At 37.4% G+C, this 22371-nt stretch overlaps 1 protein-coding gene across 1 annotated transcript in view; it reads right to left on the reverse strand.

Annotated features, from left to right (window-relative positions):
* FANCM (FA complementation group M) overlaps positions 1-21286 on the reverse strand; it is a 64336-nt gene extending 43050 nt beyond the window's left edge. Inside the window, exons 1-8 of the mRNA XM_034992498.1 lie at positions 20195-21286; positions 19458-19630; positions 16796-16873; positions 11100-11258; positions 6433-6564; positions 4561-4693; positions 3947-4072; positions 2978-3064 (exon numbers count right to left, since the gene is read on the reverse strand). Coding sequence (XP_034848389.1) covers positions 2978-3064; positions 3947-4072; positions 4561-4693; positions 6433-6564; positions 11100-11258; positions 16796-16873; positions 19458-19630; positions 20195-20711 — 1405 coding nt within the window. The 5' untranslated portion in view covers positions 20712-21286. The remainder of the gene's footprint in view (positions 1-2977; positions 3065-3946; positions 4073-4560; positions 4694-6432; positions 6565-11099; positions 11259-16795; positions 16874-19457; positions 19631-20194) is intronic.
* Between the last annotated feature and the right edge of the window lie 1085 nt (positions 21287-22371).

The raw sequence follows: 22371 nt of genomic DNA on the forward strand, positions 1-22371 counted from the left end.
GGCTCAGTCGTTAAGCGTCTGCCTTCAGCTCAAGTCATGATCTCAGGGTCCTGGGATCGAGCCCTGCATCGGGCTCCCTGCTCAGCGGGAATCCTGCTTCTCCCTCTCCCATTCCCGCTGCTTATGTTCCCTCTCTCGCTGTGTCTCTGTCAAATAAATAAAATCTTAAAAAAAAAAAAAAGCACTCTCTCAATCCAGGCCATGGGATTCTGTCCCCAAATCTATGATACTTTCAAGTTCTCCAAGGATAACTATAGAATACATCCTATATAGTCAATCACAAAGCTAATCTCAAGGTCTCTGTGCTTGGGAGGCAGAATACACAAGAACATGATCTTTGAGGGTGGGCCACTTAACTCTCTGGGTGATGTGTAACCATGTTAGTTAATCCCTTTAAGCTTTAATTTCTTCATATCTAAAATGAATGGAATATAAAGTATACAGACTTGCACATAGCAATTGGTTAATAATTGCACACACCAATTGGTTAATAATTGAATGTTGTATGGGTTTTCTGTATGTTTTCTTTTCTTTTTAAGCTTTCCTGTGATTTCTATTATATTAATCTCTATGTGCATGCCAGGGACTGCACTAAGCATTTTATTTATTTATTTTTAATATCTTATTTATTTATTTGTCAGAGAGAGATATAGCAAGAGAGGGAACACAAGCAGGGGGAGTGGGAGAGGGAGAAGCAGGCTTCCCGCTGAGCAGGGAGCCCGATGTAGGGCTCGATCCCAGGACCCTGGGATCATGACCTGAGCCGAAGGCAGACGCTTAATGACTGAGTGACCCAGGCGCCCCTGCACTAAGCATTTTATTTTTTTAAGATTTTATTTATTTATTTGAGAGAGAGAGAGAGAGAACAAGCAGGTAGAGGGGGAGAGGGAGAAACAGACTCACTGCTGAGCAGGGAGCCCTATGAGGGGCTTGATCCTAGAACCCTGGGATCATGACCTGAACCAAAGGCAGACGCTTAACCGACTGAGCCACCCAGGCACCCCAAGCATTTTATGTATTAACTCATTTAGTCTTCATAACAACCCTACAAATTAAATGACTTAACACATGTAAAGTTAATTCACAATACCTAAGGAAAAAGCAAAAGCTGTTGCAAAGAAAATTATTCTAGATAAACCTCCTTTGAATTACCAAGCCTCTACATCTGACCAACTCCTGACCAACTGCTACTTTCAATGCAAAGCCTATCACCTTCAACCGGCTACAGCCTGCCTTTCTACCTTCAGTCTACTGAAGGTCCTCTACCAAAGTCTCAATAAATTCCATATTGCCAAATCAATGCTCACTTTTTAGTTCATTTTACCACACCTCTCAGCAGCATCTAACACAGTCCACACCTTCCTACTGAAATAGTCTCTTCCCTCAGCTTCTCTGCCGTTCATTTGTCCAGTCTCTTTCTCAACCTCTTTTGTGGCTTTTTTCCTATCTTTTAAAAAAATTTTTTTTTTATTTTTAAGTAACCCCTACACCCAATGTGGGGCTCAAACTCACAGCCTCAAGATCAAGAGTCGCATGCTGACCAACTGAGAAAACCAGGCACCCCTCCTCTAAACTTTAAATGTTAGTATTCTTCAGGGCTACATTCTGGGTCCTCTCGTCTCTAAACTGTATTCCTGGTAATGGGATCATAACCATTCCTGAAACTTTAAATATTACCCTTTATGCTGTGATTCCAAAATTTATTCATATATATGTTAAGAGATTAAAAATAGCCCGGGGACACCTGGGTGGCTCAGCTGGTTAAGCGGCTGCCTTTTGCTCAGGTCATGATCCTAAGGTCCTGGGATCAAGTCCCACATTGGGCTCCTTGCTCAGAGGGAAGCCTGCTTCTCCCTCTGCCTGCCACTCCCCATGCTTGTGCTCACTCTCTCTGACTTAAAAAAAAAAAAAAAAGCCCAGACCATTCTTCTGAGATCCAGATTCACTTATTTGATGCTTACACAGTTCCAATAGGTATCTCAAAAGCATCTAAATGTGTTTGCTCTTTCTTCTGTATGTTCTTAATTTTTTCTTTGCTTATATAATTATTCAAAACATACACACACACACACACTCATAGGATTCCTTTTTTCCCTCATATCCTATGTCTAATCTATCAGCAAATACTGTTGGCTCCAAATTCAAAATATATCTAGAATCTATAATCACTTAGCACCTCCACTACTACTTTTCTTGGTACAAGCCACCATCATCTGTAATCTTCTTAAACTATGACAATAGTCTCCTAAATGGCTAATGTTTATACTCTGTTTAACAGTGATCTGTTAAAAATGTAAGTCAGATCACATCACTCTACTGCTCTAAATGTCCCTATAATGGTTTCACAAAGCATAAACATTTATAGAATAAAAACCAAAGTCTTGACTTGGCCTACAAGCCATATATGATCTGGTCCCTGGCCACCTCTTCAATCTCCGCCTAAACCACTCTTACCCTCATTACACTACTCCAGCGGCATTGGTTTGTTTACTGATCCTTAATCATATCAAACACCCCATTGCCTTAGGGACTTTGAATCTACTATTCTTTCTGCCTGGTATGATCATCCCCCAAAAATCTACAAGGCTTGCTCCCTCACTTCCATCAGGTAACAGCTCAAACATCACCCTAGAGACAGGCTTTTTCTAACACCCTATATAAAACAGCACTCCTCCATGACTATCTCCTTACCTGCTTTACTTTTCCCCACCATTATACTGTATATTGCTTTACTGTCTGCTTGCCTTCTATTGCCCCAGACTTATTTTTCTTTTTCATAGAATACTTTATTCTTAGCATTCCCACCATGTCCCTCGTCCCACTCTCCCAAAATTTCTTAAAGCTTTTTTTTTTAGGTTTATTATCCAGAGTAATTAAAAGCCCATCTTCTCCATAAAGTGTGAGCACAAACTAATGAGTCAGAGTTTTAGCTCTTTCAGTAGCTTTGTTTCGCCTTGAAGCTACAAACATGACTTACTATTCCATGACGTGAAGTGTTCAACTACAACTTCTTCTAATTTCTTTAACTTTGGATGACTATAGAAAAATTTTTTATCTTTAACTCCTGCAACAAAAACAAAAACACCAAAAAATTGTTATATATTTTCCATTCAATTACATTAATGTATTTTAATTATCCTTTTCAAAATAGATTTGTTGGGGCACCTGGTGGCTCAGTCAGTTAAGCATCTTCCTTCAGCTCAGGTCATGATCTCAGGGTCCTGAGATCAAGCCCTTCATCTGGCTCTCTGCTCAGCAGGGAATCTGCTTCTCCCTTTGCCTCTCCCCCAACTCATGCTCACACTCTCTCTCTCTCAAAGAAATAAAATCTTCAAAATAGATTTGTTAACTTTTTTTCTATTTATTTAAATAGTAAGTAGCATCTGTGTAGCACGTAAGCCCTACTATAAAATGAACCTTGAATTTTTCTTTAAAGATTTATTTATTTATTTTAGGGGTGGAGGGGGAGAGGGAGAGAGAGAATCTTCAGCAGATTCCCCACTGAGTGTGAAGCCCAATGTGGGGCTCAATCCCACAACCCTGAGAGCATGACTTGAGCCGAAATTAAGAGTCAGACGCTCAACAGACTAAGCCACCCAGGCACCCCTGAATTTTTTTTTATGATTTCATTCTAAAAGAGAATCCAAATGAAATCAGCAGCAAAGTAGAAGTGAAAAATATGATTTAGTTAAGCTATAAATCAGTTTTTGGTAGTTCTGAGAATTTTCACTAACAGTAACAACTACTACTAACATCTATTATATACTTAAAGTTTATAAACTTGGAATATATATTTATCCTAACTTAAAGAATAAAATCTTTAAGCATTTAACAGACCTGTTGCTATAGAAATAAGTAATTATAGATAGACACATGGATCAGTGGAGCAAAATTTCAAAATCTACCTGATAAAGAGAAATATAAAATTTTAAAAGAAAAACCAGACCTGTTTGGGTAGTAGAAAAGCCATTTGCTGAAGTACCACGTTTCTGTGCAAACATGCACTCTAGATGATTATAAAGTTTCATGAAGTCCTCATTTCGGCTAAGTTCATTTTTTGCTCGAGTCATTCCTTCAGATATTAGGAAAAGATTTTCCAAATTAGCAATGTAATAGCAAAATTAATCAAACCTATTATTTATTAAAAAGAAATTAAACTTTAGCAATGAATAGAAATTTTTCTAATTTAAACATGAAAGCCAGCAACTATTTCCAGTTCCACATTCACATTTGTATTAATGAATGGCTTGCTTTTTATCACCAATTTATCAAAAACAAAAAAGCATAATCATTTGTTACGTAACTATTTAATTGCTCTTTGTTGTTTTTGTTGTTGTTCTGTTTTTGTTTTTTTAACTAATCTCTAGGCCCAAAGGAGGGCTCAAACTCATGAACCCAAGATCAAGAGCTACACCCTCTACTGACTGAGTCAACTATTAGGCACCCCTATTTTATTGCTTGTTAAAAGAAACCATTTTTAAGTAACCCAAACTGTTCAATACATGTTTAACCAAAATAATAACATGTCATTATTCCTTTAAATAATTTCATATAATTTACCTTTAGTTCCATCCATAATTCCACAAAGGAAGAAATATAATGATCTCATTCCCATTTGTTGCAATAATTCATAACCATGATATAAACTAATACAAATAGCAAACTCTCCCTCGATTATGCCTTGTTGCATTCCCTAGAAAAACAAGCACATATTGAATTTAACCAGAGGAAGAAATAAAGATACATGTTCTGTGTGAAACTTACCACTCTATTGAAGGTCCACCTATTCAATGTCATAGGACATAGTGCCAGTGTATTTTCCATATAAAATTTGTCCCTTTTTAATTTTATTTTTTTCTTTAATTCAATACAAAACTGACATTTTAAAGAGAATAAGTGATGGAGAGAAGTATTTATCATATACTGTTTCTCTTTCTAGGTAAATTATTAGCAGTATATATATTCATTTGTTCTTTCAAAACTATTTAACAAGTACCTACTACATATCAAGCACAGAGACAGGTATTTGGGATGCAACGGAAAATAACATAATGGCCTATCCTCATAAACGTTACTGGCACCAGAACAAAATTTAATCAGACAGTTTAACACTAACATTTAACACCAACTATACATGCCATAATAACATCTGACACTGTCCTAGGACCAGACGTTGTTCGAAGCACATTACTTACACAAACTCATTTGATCCCAACACCTGGGAGGTAGGTTCTATGGTTATGCCCATTTTATACATGAGGGAGCTGTAGACCCAGTATTTGAACCCATAAAACTTGGCTCAGGGTCCTTGTGCTTTTAACCACTACTCTCAAGGAAAAGCGAAACACATATTCCTTTTATGAGAGCATGCAGCAGGTATAACTATATGATAGGATAATTTTTAAAAGAGACCACTGAGAATAAGTTTTAATTATTTTCCTTTATTCAAGATAAAGACTATTATTCTCTACCTTACATCTTTAGTAGCATTCAAAATCAGTAATACTCATTTTAAATGTTTGCAGGGTAGTGATAAATGCCCTAAAATGGCACACCAATTACATAAACAAACTCTCATCAGTAAGATCAGGTTCAAGAGGTTTAGATTTACTACCTAAAATTTCAATGAACCTTTAATGCTTAGGAGAAATTAAAACATTCTATTAAAGTTTAGTATAATATACTAAATTTTATACTGTAATTCTACAGAAAAGTTTCCCTTAGTGGTTCCCTAGATACTACAAGATAAAGTCTACATTTCTTGGTGTAACATTTAAAGCTATTCTTATGTGTTCATAACCTACATTAACTATCATATCTGACTTCCTTAATTTTTTATCTCAGCCATGTTGGCTTGTTAACTGACTCCTTCATACCTTCATTCAGTTGCCTCTGTTCTTTTGCAAATGCATTCCCTCTCAGTTCAAAGAATGACTCAGTGCTTTTTTGCTTGTGAGCATCTCTTCTGACTTTGGACCTAGCTTCATTGGTATGTTCCTATCCATCTATTTTTTTTCCTAGGAAGATTAGAAATAAGCAGCTTACTATGATGCTTCCTCCAACCTCTGGTATCAAGAGTTAAGACTAAACGCTCTAGGTCTAAAAGTTAGTTCTATTCTACCTCTTCATGGCACTTTGATAGGAATGAACTAAAATACCAAGTCTTTATTAAAAGTTAAAAGATAAAATTATCTTAATTCAAAGCATTAAAGTATATTTTTGCTAGACTTTTGTCATGCTTTTTATAAACTATATAAATCATATCTAAATTCTTTTTTAATTTAAAATTTATTTTTATTTTTTTACTTTTTTTATTACATACCTAAATTCTTGATAAGCTAATATATACCAAAAATCAATCATTATTTATATTTTATCTTGGGTCTAAATAAAAATTTAACCTCTCTCCAAAATTAATTTAAAAATACCTACCACAATATTTGGAGATGGGTTTTTCCTAAATTGATCTCTTGCCAAAATTATCTGGTATTTTGTTAGATTGGGGATATCCCTTCTCATCAAAACATTCCTCTGAATCAAAGAACTCGCAAATACCTCCAAAACCTGCAAATTTCAGTGAAATTTAGTTTAAGCTTAAAGTCCTTTTTCAAATACAATCATTTTCTCACATATTAAAATAGAAATTATATATTAAAGTTTGTCTTAAAATAATTTTTTAAGTAAACACACACAATAACAACAAAACTTAAAAGTACTTAACATTTATCCCCAGGTAATATCCTTATGAGAGTCAGGACAAGCAAGTATTGGATCCAACTATAATTTAAGAACATATGTGTTTATCTGTGTATTTCTTAATTCCCCCCCTCCCCCAACCTACACACACTATAATCTAAGTACAAGGAATGAAGAGCCTTTGATTTCTCACTGTTGCATCTTCAATATGAAGAACAAAGTCTGGCATATAGGTAAATATTTGTAGTCTTGCTGACTAAATCAAAATGTCTTGAGTACATTCAGTTTGATTTGTTGATTCATTCTTTCAAGAAATATTTATTAAGCATCTAGTATATGTCAAGCATTGTTTCAAAGGCTGGGAACTTGTAGCTGAGACAAATGAAGTTGCTACTTTGATAAAGTTTACATCCAATGAAGGGAAGCAAAGAATAAGGCGTGAACAAAGAGAGTTTCTATTTCAATAAATGAATGTAAGAACCTAAAACACAGTAACAGTAATGCTATGGAGTTTTGGAGGGAAGTGGGGTCACTATTAAGTAAGGTCAACAAAGATGGTCTCTCTAGAGAGGTAATATTTGAGTTGACATCTGAATGATGACAAGTTCTGAGGACAGAGTATATCAGGCAGAGGAAATAGCAGACAAAAGGTCCTGATGCAGGATGAGCTTGATGGCACAGTGAAGGAAAAAACAGAGACCTAGAGATGAAGACCTAGTACAGCAATATGTAATTAACTGTTTAAATTTTGCCTAATTCTATTTCCTAAAATAGGGCTATTTTAGTAGAGTTTTATTTTTCTTCCCTTCCAGCTTTCCTGATCATATTACCTATAGAAGTACTCCAAAAGCATCCACAAAATGAAATGCCTATTATACGGGTTTATACAAATTATAATTTTTACATCCTTATAAATGGAATGATTTTAATCATGACAAAATGTATTAGTATTAAGGAGATGATTATCATATCAAAATAAAAAGCCTGGAGATGCCTGGCTGGCTTAGTCCATAGAGCATGTGACTCTTGATCTTGGGGTCATGAGTTCAAGCTACAAGTTGGGCGAAGAATTTACTTAAAAAATTAATTAAATAAATAAAATAAATTAAAAAATAAAAAGCTCTGCATTACAAAGGAAACAATTGACAAAATGAAAAGCCAACCTACTGAATTAGAGAAGATATTTGCAAATGATATATCCGATAAGGGGTTAATATCCAAAATATATAAAGAACTTACACAATTCAACACTAAAAAAAGATCTGATTTTAAAAATGAGCAGAGGGGTGGCTCAGGTGGTTAAGCAGCTGCCTTTGGCTCGGGTCATGATCCCAGGGTCCTGGAATGGAGTCCCATGTCAGGCTCCCTGCTCAGCGGGGAGTCAGCTTCTCCCTCTCCATATGTCCCTCCCCTCACTTGTGAACACGCTCTCTAGTAAATAAATAAAATCTTTTAAAAAATAAAATAAATAAATAAATAATGAGCAGAGGACCCAAGTAGACATTTTTCCAAAGACAATATACAGATGGCCAAAAGACAAGAAAAGATGCTCAACATCACTCAGCATCAGGGAAATGCAAATCCAAACCACAATGAGATATCACCTCACACCTGTCAGAATGGCTAAAATCAAAAAGATGAGAAATAACAAGTGTTGGTGAGAATGTGGAAAAAAAGAACCCTTATACAGGGGAATGTAAACTGGTAAGCCACTGTGGAAAACAGTATGGAGGTTCCTCAAAAAATTAAGAGTAGAACTACCATATGACCCAATAATTCCACTACTGTGTATTTACCCAAAGGAAATGAAAACACTAATTTTAAAAGATATACGCACCCTTATGTTTATTGCAGCATTATTTACAAGAGCCAAGATATGGAAGCAACCCCAGTGTCCATCAGTAGACAAATGGATAAGGAAAATGTGGTAGGTATATAGAGATACATATACACAATGGAATATTACATAGTCCAAAAAGGGATGAAATCATGCCATTTGCGACAACATGGATAGACCTAGAGGGTATTAAGATAAGTGAAATGAGTGAGACAGAGAAAGACAAATACCATAGGATTTTACTCATATGTGGAATCTAAAAAAAAAACCAAATTAATAAACAAGCAAACAAAAAGCAGAATCAGACCTATAAATACAGAGTCAAAGTAACGGTTGCCAGAGGGGAGGAGGTTGAGAAAATGGACAATATGGGTGAAGGGGAGTGGGAGATAGAGGCTTCCAGTTAGGGAATGAGTAAGTCACGGGAATAAAAGGCACAGCATAAGGAGTATAACCAATGAAATGGTAATGTTGTATGGTGACAGACGGTAGCTACACTTACGGTGAGATAGCATAACATATAAACTTGTCAAATCACTATGCTGTACCCCGAAACTACTGTTAACATTGTGTGCCAACTATATTCAAATAAAACAATTTTTTTAATCAAAAAGGAAATGATTACTGGAAATAATTTGCCATATCTTATATTAACAATGCTTAGAATTTTGTTACAAATAATTTGAAAACAAAGCATATTCCTATAGAACTTTTCTTTAAGAAAGACTTATTAAAGGTTAAATGATAGATAAATATTTTGGTTATCTATTCTTATATAACAAAGTACTTGAAAACATCATAAATCAAACAACCATTTTACTTGCTCATAATTCTAATTCTTCAGGTAAGAATTCAAGCAGGTCACTGAGAGCTCAGGCCAAGATACCACATTAACAATGTGCACGCCTAATACACAGATTTTGTTTCAAAATACCATTCTTCCATAAAAGTAACAAGGATTCCTTGGAGAAATGGTTGATTCCATGGCTGGGACTCGAGAAATACTAAATGAGCACAAAATATCTTGTGAGGCCAGAAAGTTAAGAAGTGTTAAAAAAAACAAAAACAAAAACAGTACATGTCTAAAGGACACAAGGAACTCTAAATGGCCAAAGTTGGAGCAATCTGAGCAACAAAATTCATACTAATATCAGTATTAGATTGTAGCAGATAGGAAAAAAAATATCTATTAGTCTATACTGATACAAAGAATTGAATTAATAAATAAATCAAAGGAAGAAACAGGTCTTCATTCTAACTGACAAACATAAAAGAATTGAGAGAAAGGAGAAATCATAATTAGGTAAACTTAACAGAAGTAACTGTAGCAGGCAAGAACCATCACTGCATGCTAAAATTAGAGAGCAAAATATGCTGAGAAACAGGACATTTGAGTAGTCTCAAAGTATCTCCCCACTGGACCTCTCTATACTATTTGTGCATATTTCCTGAAAGTCTAAAACTACTGCAAAATAAAATGTTAAAAATAAAAAAGAATTCTGTCAGGGCACTGCAGGGACAGCTATTCTCTGTTCTTTGATGTCTGGAGCTTTGAATGGCTGAATGTTAAGTGTAATACCTCAACTGGAGCCATATGTCTACACCCTCAATTCTAGCTATCTACCAGTTCCTCCTTTCTCCTGAACACAGCTTAGCTGAGGTTCATCATGGCTTACTCGAGGTTTATCACATTCTGTTGGTCAAAGTCAGTCACAGAGCCAGTCTAGATTAGAGGGAAAAGGAAATGCATCTTATCTCTCCATCGGAGGAGTGTCAAAGAATTTACAGGCATCTTTAATCTGCAACAATGAATATAGGAGAACAAGATGTTCTCCTAGCATGACACTAATTATGAACTATAGAAAAAGTGTGTTACCTCAAATTTTTCCCATTGAAATTGATAACTGGCTAAGCAATTTCTCAATAGCTACAATACTGACATTTGGCCCAGATAATCCTTTGATGTTGGGAGACTATTCTCGTTCATTACAGAATGTTAAGCAGCATTCTTAGCCTCTCTCTACACATTAGATTCTAGTAGCAACTCTACTCTCTACCTCCTCCAGTTATGACAACCAAAAATGTGTCAAGACATTGCCAAATGTCACCAGGTGGGCAAAACTGCCTCTAGTTGAAAATCACTGCTGTATAAGGGATCCAGGAGGAAAATACTGAAAATATATTTTCTTACAAAGAAACTTCTAGTTAAATCTGGACATGTCTTAGAAGTGTGTTCCCTATGTGAAAATTCACTAAGCCATATACACTTAGGTCTTGTACACTTTGCAATTTATATGTGTGTTTTATACTGCAATAGGTGTTCTTTAAAAAGAAGGCTGTTATTGGCTTTAGAAATGGTCCATCATTTTGTATTGCCTCTTTAACAGTAACTAACAAATAAAACATGGTACTCATTCCAAAAATTTTAATTTCAAAGAATTGTTTCAACATACTAATTATATAAAATGATCTAACTATATATTCTCACAGCCAGATTCTACAAAATAAAATAAAGACATTATCAGTTCACTTATCAAAACTCTGAATAGTAGTAAAAATGGCTTACCTGGATATATGCCTTTTGGATGGCTGCAAGTTCTTCACCTAGGGGAACAACTAGCTTTTCAACTCGCCTTTCATGAGAGTATGGCAAAATATCCGGAGAATCTTCAGAACGAAGTTCTATCTGCCCAATTCGTAGGTTAGTAATAACCTGTTGAACAGCCTATGGAAAATCAAGTATGATTATAACTACATTACATGTTAAATTTTTAAGCTCAGGTTACCAACAAAAATAAAATAGTGGTAAAATTTAGAATACATATCATTAAACTTCTTTTTTTAAAAACTATAAGTTACATCAGAAGTAGTATAAGAGGAAGATAAGGCTTTGAAACATTTTTCTTTCATGCAGCACTTCCAGCCAAGCATCCAAGAAATAAGAGTATTAGTAAATGTCCAACAAGTTTCTCAAACATATTTTGCACTTTTCAGTGGTAGTGACATACTCACTCCTTCCATCTACATTTTATGAAGACTCAGGCAAAACAGAAGTTTTGGGTTAGCAAACTAAATCCCCAAAACACTATATAATAGTCAATTTTAGAGCCAGAACAACAACCCAAATTTCCTGGTTCCCTGGCAAACACTTTTTTTCCAGTGATTTTTTTTTTGTGGGAAGAACAGAAGTCTTGTTACTAGTAAAGGACACAAATGTGTCTTAGGAATACTTTACAAATTGGCTTATTAAGAAATTGAGGGTAGGGCGCCTGGGTGGCTCAGTTGGTTAAGCGACTGCCTTCGGCTCAGGTCATGATCCCAGGGTCCTGGGATCGAGTCCCACATCGGGCTCCCGGCTCAGTGGGGAGCCTGCTTCTCCCTCTGACCCTCTCCTCTCTCATGCTGTTTCTCTCTCGCTGGCTCTCTAATAAATAAATAAATAAAATCTTTAAAAAAAAAAAAAAAAGAAATTGAGGGTATAGGGCATATACTATACTAAATCAATTATTGATAAATTAGTGGAATATTTTCCATTTAAATCAATATAGGTGATATGAATATATTGGTGGATATACTTCTAAATTTCCTTCACCCAAAGCTTATAAAAAAATTTTATTATGAAATTGGGTAACTGGAGCAAAAACATATATAACCTCTTGGTATAAAAAAGTACTCTACCATTAAACTCCTGTACTGACTGTGATCAGAATTCAAAGAAAGAACCCTAAATACTCCACCAAAACACTTAGAACTAATAAATCAATTCAATAAATTTGCAGGATACAAAATTAATATACAGAAATCTGTTGCATTTCTATACACTGATAACAAAGTAGGAGAAAGAGAAATGAACGGGACGCCTGGGTGGCTCAGTCAGTTAAGCGTCTGCCTTCGGCTCAGTTCATGATCCCAGGGTCCTGGAATCAAGTCCCATTTTGGGCTCTTTGCACAGCAGGGAGCCTGTTTCTCCCTCTGCCTGTCACTCCCCATGCTTGTGCTCTTTCTTTCTCTCTCTTTCTCATGCACACTCTTTCTCTCTGACAAATAAAATCTTAAGATCTTAAAAAAAGAGAGAAATGAAGAAAACTCAATTTACAACTGCACCCAAAAGAATAAAATACCTAGAAATAAATGTAACCAAAGAGGTGAAAGACCTATTGCAGCATTATTTACAATAGCCAAGATATGAAAGCCACCCAAGTGTCTGTCAATAAATAAATAAGAATTTAATGGACTATTACTGAGCCATAAAAAAATGAAATGTCATTCATGACAACATGGATGGACCTAGAGGGTATTATGCTAAATGAAATAAGTCAGGGAAAAACAAATGCCATATGATTTCACTTATATGTGAAATTTAAAAAACAAAACAGACTCTTTAAATACAGAAAACTGGTGGTTGCCAGAGAGGAGGTGGGTGGGGAGATGGGCAAAATAAGTGAAGGGAATTAAGAAGTACAAACTTCCAGTTATAAAAGAAGTCACAGAAATGAAAAGTACAGCATAGGGAATGTAGTTAATAATGCTGTAATAATGTTGTATAGTGACAAATGGTGACTACACTTGTGATGAGCACTCAGTAATGTACAGAATTGTGAAATCACTGGGGTGCCTGAGTGGCTGAGTTGGTTAAGTGTCCAACCTTTGATTTCAGCTCAGGTCATGATCTCAGGGTCATGAGATCAAGCCTGGTGTTGGGCTCCATGCTTAGTGCTCGGAGTCTGCTTAAGACTCTCTCCCTTGGAATACCTGGGTGGCTCAGTTAAGCATCTGCCTTCAGCTCAGGTCATGATCCCAGGGTTCTGGGATCGAGCCCCACATTGGGCTCCTGGCTCAGCGGGGAGCCTGCTTCTCCTTCTCCCTCTGCCGCTCCCCCTGCTTATGCTCTATCTCAAATAAATAAATAAAATCTTAATTAAAAAAAAAGAGTTAAAAGAAAGAACAAATGAACAAATGGGGAGGGAGTCCTGAAAGTGTCCAGAAATTAAGGGCTTTTTTTTAAAGCTAGAAAGTCTCATGAGCTTTCAAAAAACAAACTAAACAGGGACACCTGGGTGGCTCAGTCAGTTAAGCATCTGCCTTCAGCTCAGGTCGTGATTCCCAGGGTCCTGGGATTCAGCCCCGCATCAGGCTTCTTGCTCAGCAGGGAGCCTGCTTCTCCCTCTGCCTGCCTCCCGCTCCCCCTGCTTGTGCTGTCTCTTTCTCTCTCTGACAAATAAATAAATAAAATCTTTAAAAAAAAAGAAAAGAAACTAAATATAATTTCCTATTTATTTATGTAAAGCAATCTCTACCCCCAACGTGGACCCTGAACTCATGACTCTGAGATCAAAAGTCACATGCTCCACTGACTGAGCCAGCCAGGCGCCCCAAACAAACTAAATGTAATTTCAAATAAAAAATACAAAAGGAATCACATCTTAATCACCTTTGTATTCCCAACACCTGGCAGGCTTCCTAATATATCCTAATCCTAACTATAGCTACTGAGGGTCCACATAATCTGGAGTAGAATTATGACCACTTTATAAAACTGAGTAAGATGTTACTATTTTTAATCATTCGTTCAACAAATATTTGAATGACTCCCACATGCCAGGTATTGAGTTGGTAATAGAGCTTTGACCAAGATAGACATAATCTCTATATTCATATAGCTACTATTTTCATGGGGCAAAAAGACAACAAATACATGTATAAGTAAAAAAATAACAGATTATGATTAATATTAAGAAGAAAATCACACACAAAAAAGAAAATCACAAGACAGGGAGTGCTATCTTTTGATAGTTTAGAGTAAAACTTCTTGAAGGGGCAACATTTCAGCAAAGACTTAAAAGGTGACTAAAAACAATCAAGCATGCTTAAAGTGATTGAAGTAAGATCAGAGACAGCATAGAAATTTCTGAAAAATATAAAGGCTATGGACAGAAGGAAAAAAGTCTTACAACTTGACAGAATTGAAACCTACCATAGAAAGTCTTCAAAACGCAATACAGAAGACGATTCAGAGCTACTAAAATTAGAGTGTAATGAGATGGGGCTCAAACCTGACTTTTTACTATCTTTTAATAAAGGAAACCAGAGCTCCCTGGAGGAATGGCTGATTCCATGGCTGGACATGAAAAATACTAAATGAGCATAAATACCTTGTGATGCAAAATAGAAAGTATTCAAAAGGAAAAAAAATGCACCATCTTAAAGAAGATCCCAATGGCCAAAGCTGGGAGAATCTGAGCAACAAAATTAATAATGATAGCACTGGATTGTAGCTCATAGAAAAAAACAAATATCCATTAGTCCATATTGATACAAAGAATTAAATTAATAAATGGGAGAGAAGAAACAGCTCTTCATTACAAAAGAATTCACCTTAACAAATGTAAAAGAAATGAGAGGAAGGAAACAATGATCAGGCAAACACCACAGAAATAACAGTTGTAGGCAAGAACCATCACTGGATGCTAAAATAGTTACATAATCTCAGAGTATATCCCCCGCAATATACTTACTAATTACAAAGGGGAAAACAGTAATTTTAAAATGCGGAAACTGGGAAGAAATCACCTAAACGAAGTCAAGATTAATAGCAACGGCAGTAAGACAAATCCGCATCATGTAGTCTCTGCTACCATGCACTGAGAAAGATACAGCATCACTTCTGGAGTATTCTTGCCAAAAATGCATAACCTCACTCCAATCATGAGAAAATATCAGACAGGGGCGCCTGGGTGGCTCAGTTGGTTAAGCCACTGCCTTCGGCTCAGGTCATGATCCTGGAGGCCTGGGATCGAGTCCCGCATCAGGCTCCCTGCTCAGCGGGGAGCCTGCTTCGCCCACTGACCCTCCCCACTCTCATGCTCTCTCTCTCTATCTCATTCTCTCTCTCAAATAAATAAATAAAATCTTTAAAAAAAAAAAAAAAGAAAGAAAATACCAGACAAACCCAAACTGAGGAATATTCTACAAAATAACTGGCATTTGCTCTTAAAAGCATCAAGGTCATGGAAAACAAGAAAAGACTGAGAAACTATCACAGATAGGAAGGACTAAAACATGACAACTAAATGCAAGTGAGATCCTGGACCAGACCCTGGAGCTGAAAAGGATAGCGGTGGGAAAACTGACAAAATTCAACTCAGGTCTACAGATTAGTTACTAGTACTATGCCAATGTTAATTTCCTGGTTTTGATAATTTTACTATGGTTATATGTTAACACTAGGGGAAGCTGAGCAAAGGAGAGAGAGAGATTGCAATTTTTGCAAATTTTCTGGAAGTCTTAGTTCAAAATAAAGCTTAGGAAAAAAAACCCTGAAAATTTAAACAATTTAAAAAACACTTATACTAGGGCACCTGGGTGGCTCAGTCAATTAAGTGTCTGCCTTCAGTTCAAGTCATGATCTCAGGGTCCCGGAATCTAGCCCCACATTGGGCTCCTTGCTCAGAAGGGAGCCTGCTTCTCCCTCTCTCTCTGCCCCTCCCCACTTTGTGTGTGCGTACCTGCTCGCTCTCTTCTCTCTAATAAATAATTAAATAAAATCTTTAAAAATAAATAAATAACACTTACACTATTTAAAAATTTTCTACTTTTAACAAACTACTTATGCATACTGACATCTAAAAACTACAATGAAGGGCGCCTGGGTGGTTTAGTCGTTAAGCGTCTGCCTTTGGCTCAGGTCATGAACCCAGGGTCCTGGGATCAAGCCCCGGCACTGGGCTCCCTGCTCAGTAGGAAGCCTGCTTCTCCCTTTCCCACTCCCCCTGCTTGTGTTCCCTCTCTCGCTGTGTCTCGCTGTGTCTCTCTCTGTCAAATAAATAAATAAAATCTTAAAAAAACTACTAGTGAAAAAAAAATTTTTTTTAATCAAAAAAATAAAAACTACCAATGTAGAAAATCTCCAACCATAGAAGAAAACATAGGCATGTGTAAGAAATGTTGTAGTCTTGATGTCAAACTAAATACTAGAATGACAGGGGCGCCTGGGTGGCTCAGTTGGTTAAGCCACTGCCTTCGGCTCAGGTCATGATCCTGGAGTCCCAGGATCGAGTCCCGCATCCGGCTCCCTGTTCGGTGGGGAGTCTGCTTCTCCCTCTGACCCTCCCCCCCCATGCTCTCTTTATCTCATTCTCTCTCGCAAATAAATAAAATCTTAAAAAATAAAATAAATAAATACCAAAATGACAAACTGATCTGGGCCCATACAAAAGCTCTTATTTTCTTAAATGTTAAGAAATGGAAAGACATTTTACTTACCTTTATATCACTACCTGGTGTGGCACTAAGAGCCAAAATTCTAAAGTGATTTGTATATTTGACTAGTTCTCTTACAACCTTAAAAAAGAAAAAAAAGTTATTTAATTTCATCTATCCAATACAAAAACAACAATGATTCTGTTAAACAAGCTAGTATATATGTTCCATTATCATTATTTCTTATTCAGAGTAAGGGATGAAACTATCATGAGTCACATTATCTGAAGAGCAGATAATTCAGGTTTTTACTTTACACCAATCAAAAACACCTTAGGGTTTCTTCTATACATAAAGCCACAATGCCAAGGCCTAATATAGAGGCAAATCAAAAGACTCAGTTAATTCAAGGACAGATGGAAGAAGAGAGTCTACTCTCTGTTGTTTGGTCCATAGTTTAGCCTTACAGTTATACCCATATGTACACCTACCAGATGAAGATAAGTCATAACATAAGAATAGAAAAAAAAATACCGGTATGAAATTAGATTTGAAATGGAAAAAAAAAATTGTTTAAGGAAAAGATTTTAAAAATCCAACTTTCCTTTTAAATTCTAACACATTTTCTCAGTGGCACCAAAGCATCATTCTAGATGCTGCAATATGAATTCAACACCCATGTCTGGTATGATTAATACTGGATATTCCACCAGATTCCCATATGATCCTTCACATGAGGCCCCAATACAAGGAAAAAGGACCCCTAAGTAAACGAACTGCAGGAATAGCTCTCAATATCCTATAGTTCTGCATTAGATATAGGAAACAGTAAAACCAGATTACCTAAAAACTGCTATTTTAAACCATGTAAAGGATGAATTCAGTGAGACTCACACTGACTCTTGACTAATCTCAAAAAATATTATTTATGGAGTTTCTTTTTAACATGATATAGAATATATATTAAGATAGAACATTATACTTAACACTGAATTGTTCTAATTAAACTGATGCAAGACAAACCCTAATACGTTACTTTTACGCAAGTGGGATTCTCTTGCATTTTGTAGAAGACGAAATGGTGCTGTGTTTGTAACCCAGGAAGCTACATTCTTCATGGAGTTGGTGTGCCTGTTGGAATCTACATCTATAATAGTCAAGGCACCATAAGCACTCAGGGCTGTCTGGATATCAATGAAATCAGTGCATGACTCCACTGTACTCCATAAAAGCATAAGCCTTGTAATTAAAAAAAAAAAAAAAAACAACTGTGGTGCCTCGGTGGCTCAAGTCAGTTGACTGCCTGACTCTTGATCTCAGCCCAGGTCTTGATCTCAGGGTGGTGAGTTCAAGGCCCACATTGGGCTCTACACCCAATGTGGAGCCTACTTAAAAAAAAAAAAAGACCCAATGCTAGAAATTTTTACAAAAAATAAATGAGTTAAAGTTCCTACGTATAAGCTAAATCTACAAAGTAAATTCACAGAATTAAAATAAAAATTTTTAAATGCCCCACTCAAGCAGAAACCTTAACACACTGGGTATTAATTTAACTTGGAAAGATATAAAAAGTATATACATCCATTTCTTGCCTAAAATCAATTCTAAGAAAGGTAACAATTCTCCAGAAGATAACACAGAGATATAATACAATAAACTTAACTTAAACTTAAGTTCCTTAATCAGGGAAACTATAAATTCACAAACTGGCAGTAAAATTCACCTCTTTGCACTAAAAAAAATCAACTTTTCCTTCTATTCTTACTCTATACCCTTTCCCTGATATCACCAGCTTATAGTTTTACCTATGTACCACCTATATGTTGATGATTTCCAAATCTGTATCTCCAGCTCAGAACTCTCCATTGAGATTCATACTTCTATCCCCCACTTCCCACTGGGTATCTATAGCTAGATTCCTCATGGACATTTCAAACTCAACAATCTAAAGCTACACTCATTATCTTTCCACAACACCCCAAATCTTCTGTGCCTCCACAACTCTCCATTTTGACTAGGAGCACCAACATCCTCACAGTCTTTTAAGTCAGAAATCTGGGAGTCATCCTAAATACTTCCTCTCCCTCTGTACACCCTGCCTTTAGCCCTCTACTCTTCTAATCTCTTTTAAATCTTAAGTATCACCCCAGGTAAACATTTTTAAATGAGTCTCCACCACCTATATCCGCTATGTCCTACAAAGAGCATTCAAACTGCTAAGCATAATATACAAATGCCTTCATGACCTGGACTTTTAAGTATCTCTCCAGCCATATCCCACCTCTTCACCTTTCTAATTCGTATTTATGTAGTACGTAACTAGAAGGCACTGTGTTAGGTATGTTGCATACATTATGTCATTCAATCTTAGTAACAACTCTTGACAGTTAAGTATGATTTTACCTAACTGCCAAGGAATGACACGGCATATCCGCTACCGATCTTTGGATTATTATCTTTGTTCCAAAATTCCACCCATACCCTATTTTAAATCACTGCCTCAACCATGACCAGGCTTTCATCATCTACACCTGACACTAATGGTGTTAGGGATTTAAAAAAAAAGAGACAGACACTGATTTGAATGAAGTATTTCCTTCGTTGAAATAATGTAGTTTTTTCATAATTATAACACAATCAGTAACTTCCATCATTAATAAGTATTCACCAAAACACTCTTTAACAATATGTTCACAGTACAAAATACTTTTAAACGAAATATTACCTGGCAATAAGCATAGTTTCCAAGAGCTTTATGAGCTTCATCAATAACTAGACACTTTATTTCAGCAGCCGGACAAGCTCCTCTAGAAAGATCATTTACCATGACTTGAGGTGTAAGAAAAAGTACTCTCTTACTGTGCCATATTTCCTTCCTGGTGATAGCTTGAGTAGATCCTGTAAACAAAAGCGACATCCTATATTCTAAATACCAGGGCTGTTATCTTTAAAATATCTATAAATAATCTGGCCTAATTTCAGAATGCAGTCCTGCTTTGGTAATGTGCCTTCAGACAACAATTTAACAAATCACTGAAATGTTACATTTTAAAGCTCTGTTGTGATCCCAATGTCAATGCTGAGACACAACTAGACTGTCTTTAGAGAACTCCTACAAAATGGCATAATATCTGGAGAAAAGCAAATTCTTCAACTGGGAGATCTTTCTGGGGAAGAAAGTCAGAAAACCTCCTGTGCGTTCACTTCGGACGGGGTATACACACAAATCGCTTCAAAATGCTCCGACAAATTACGGAGAGCCTCTGAAAATTGAGGAAAGCAACCCTTTTTGTGAGGGCCAGACTTGCTACAACAAGATAATGCTTTAAGGGAGAGGATGTAAAATACGGATACTGTGATCCGGGGACTATTCAGGAATTCTTTTAGCTCAGTCTCCACCAGAATGCATGCTTTCCCGAGCACCCCGCTCTTAATTTCAAACTAGCCCATTTCCTAAAATACCTGTCATTTCAGCCATGTGGGACTGCGGAATACCCATCACTCGGTAGCAAGCCTCGATCTGCTGCGTCACTAAAGGTTTTGTGGGGGCCATAAAGACCACCTTGCCGGAAGGGAACCACCGGTAGAAATTGTACATGACCACAGCGGCAATAAACGTCTTTCCCAGCCCAGTAGGCAGACACACCAGCGTGTTGCAGAACAGAGAGGTCCGGGCCATGTGCAGCTGGTAATCCCGCACTGGGCAATTAGTAGGGTAAATCCACAGGGAGCCCGCTGAAGTGCAGAAACCGCCATTCTCTAAACTCAGCTGCCGCTCTGCCTCATACACTGCAACCAGCAATACATCATCGTCCGACTCCGGCTGAGCCTCGGCAGCCTCTGCAGCCGGAGGAAAATGTGCCCTGGAGATGCCAGGGCTCTGAGGCCGCTCAGGTCCAGAGTTGCAACCCGGAGCTCCAGCGGTTCGAGAAATGCTTGAGCCCCACGTCTGGAAAAGCGTTCTTTGCCGTCCGCTCATTAGGATGAGACCACCAAAGGCTTCTCTCAGACGCTAGCAGTTCCAACAGCTCAACCGCCACCATTCGGATCCCCATCGGTTACCTTCGCACAAAACAGTGGAACGTGAGGGCGGGACTGCAGCTTGTTCATCTGGTTGAAAAATGCCGCCACTGAGTTTGCGTCGGAAATATGATTGGCTGGCTTCCCGGAAACCCTTGCGGACTCCCGGAGACGCATGCGCATTGTTATGGCGTTAGTCTAAATTTGGTCCGCGGTTCAGTTTCTTCATAGACTCTAAATATAAGTTCCGTTCCCAGCGATTGTGTGTCTCGGCCTAATTGCTAAAGCGATGTTGCTTAAAATGATAAAAAAAATAAATAACTTTGAGATCCTAGGGACAACGGATACCCATATTTTTGTGAATTTAACGTTATTGAGCGAACAATTCTTATTCCTTATTGGTTTATTTTTAAATCGGAAAAAGGTGAAAAACAGAAGGGTTAGGTAGAATTAAGTATCTTATTTCTTTATACAAGTTGAGGGGGAAAAAAATGCCCGGTTTCTTTTTCACAGTATTTGGAAAGACAGCCCATAATCTTACCATTTTTATTGTTAAGAGGGTAGTGAATGATTTGGTCCCGTATTCGTGGGAAAATGCGAAAGAAAAAAAGTAAGGCTTTCCTGAAACTCCACCATTACATCTTCATAAATTATATAGAGCAGTACGCGTTGGTGTGGTATTATTCTATTCTGGCGACAGCTTTCTACCTCAGGCTTGGATACAATTCCCGGCTTCCCCACTCTAAACCTTGGTAACTTGGAGTCACCTCTGTAAATTTGCTTCCTCATATACACAGGAGGTACACATCATGAGGTTGTTTTAAACATTAGTAATATCGATATCCCCACGCATCATCCTGCGTGTAGCTTCTTTATATCGTTTTATTTGGTCAAGTTTCTTTTTTTTTTTTTTTTTAAGATTTTATTTATTTATTTGACAGGGAGAGACACAGCGAGAGAGGGAACACAAGCAGGGGGAGTGGGAGAGGGAGAAGCAGGCTTCCTGCGGAGCAGGGAGCCCGATGCGGGGCTCGATCCCAGGACCCTGGGATCATGTCCTGAGCCGAGAGGCCTAACGACTGAGCCACCCAGGCGCCCCAGGGTCAAGTTTCTTGACCTTGCTTTTAAACTTTCTCCTGTGTTTTTATTTATTGGGTGGGGAAGGGAAGAGTTGTATTTTAGTTTCACTTGTGTGAGTTTTAAAGGGGAGATGGTGAGTATGGGTTGTTCTGATGGGAAGGACTGAACCTATTCAGGTGTGAATTTTTAGGCTAGAACTAGATAAAACGTGATTAAAAGTCTGAATGCTGTTGTTTTCTTTAAGCAGGTTATATACGGGCTTTAAAGACATAGCAGCCCGTCGGCCATACACAAATGCAGGTAATGGCTGGTACAGTGGCAACAGTGGTTGCCTCACAAGGGTTCCAATTAAGAGCGGATGACAGTTTCAGGTCATCTGCTAGTCCGCTGCAATGACCACATCAGCTGGATTACACCCGAAATCAACCGAGGCCTTCAGAGCACAGCCTCGACGTCACTCAAGGACGGGCCCCAATCCCGCAGTGTAGCGCCGTGGCCCCGCCCCCTCGAGCTCCAGGCGGGGTCCACGCCACGCCCCA

Source organism: Mirounga leonina, unplaced genomic scaffold (assembly GCF_011800145.1).
Source record: "Mirounga leonina isolate KUSES-001 unplaced genomic scaffold, KU_Mleo_1.0 Mir_82, whole genome shotgun sequence".
Lineage (NCBI taxonomy): Eukaryota > Metazoa > Chordata > Mammalia > Carnivora > Phocidae > Mirounga > Mirounga leonina.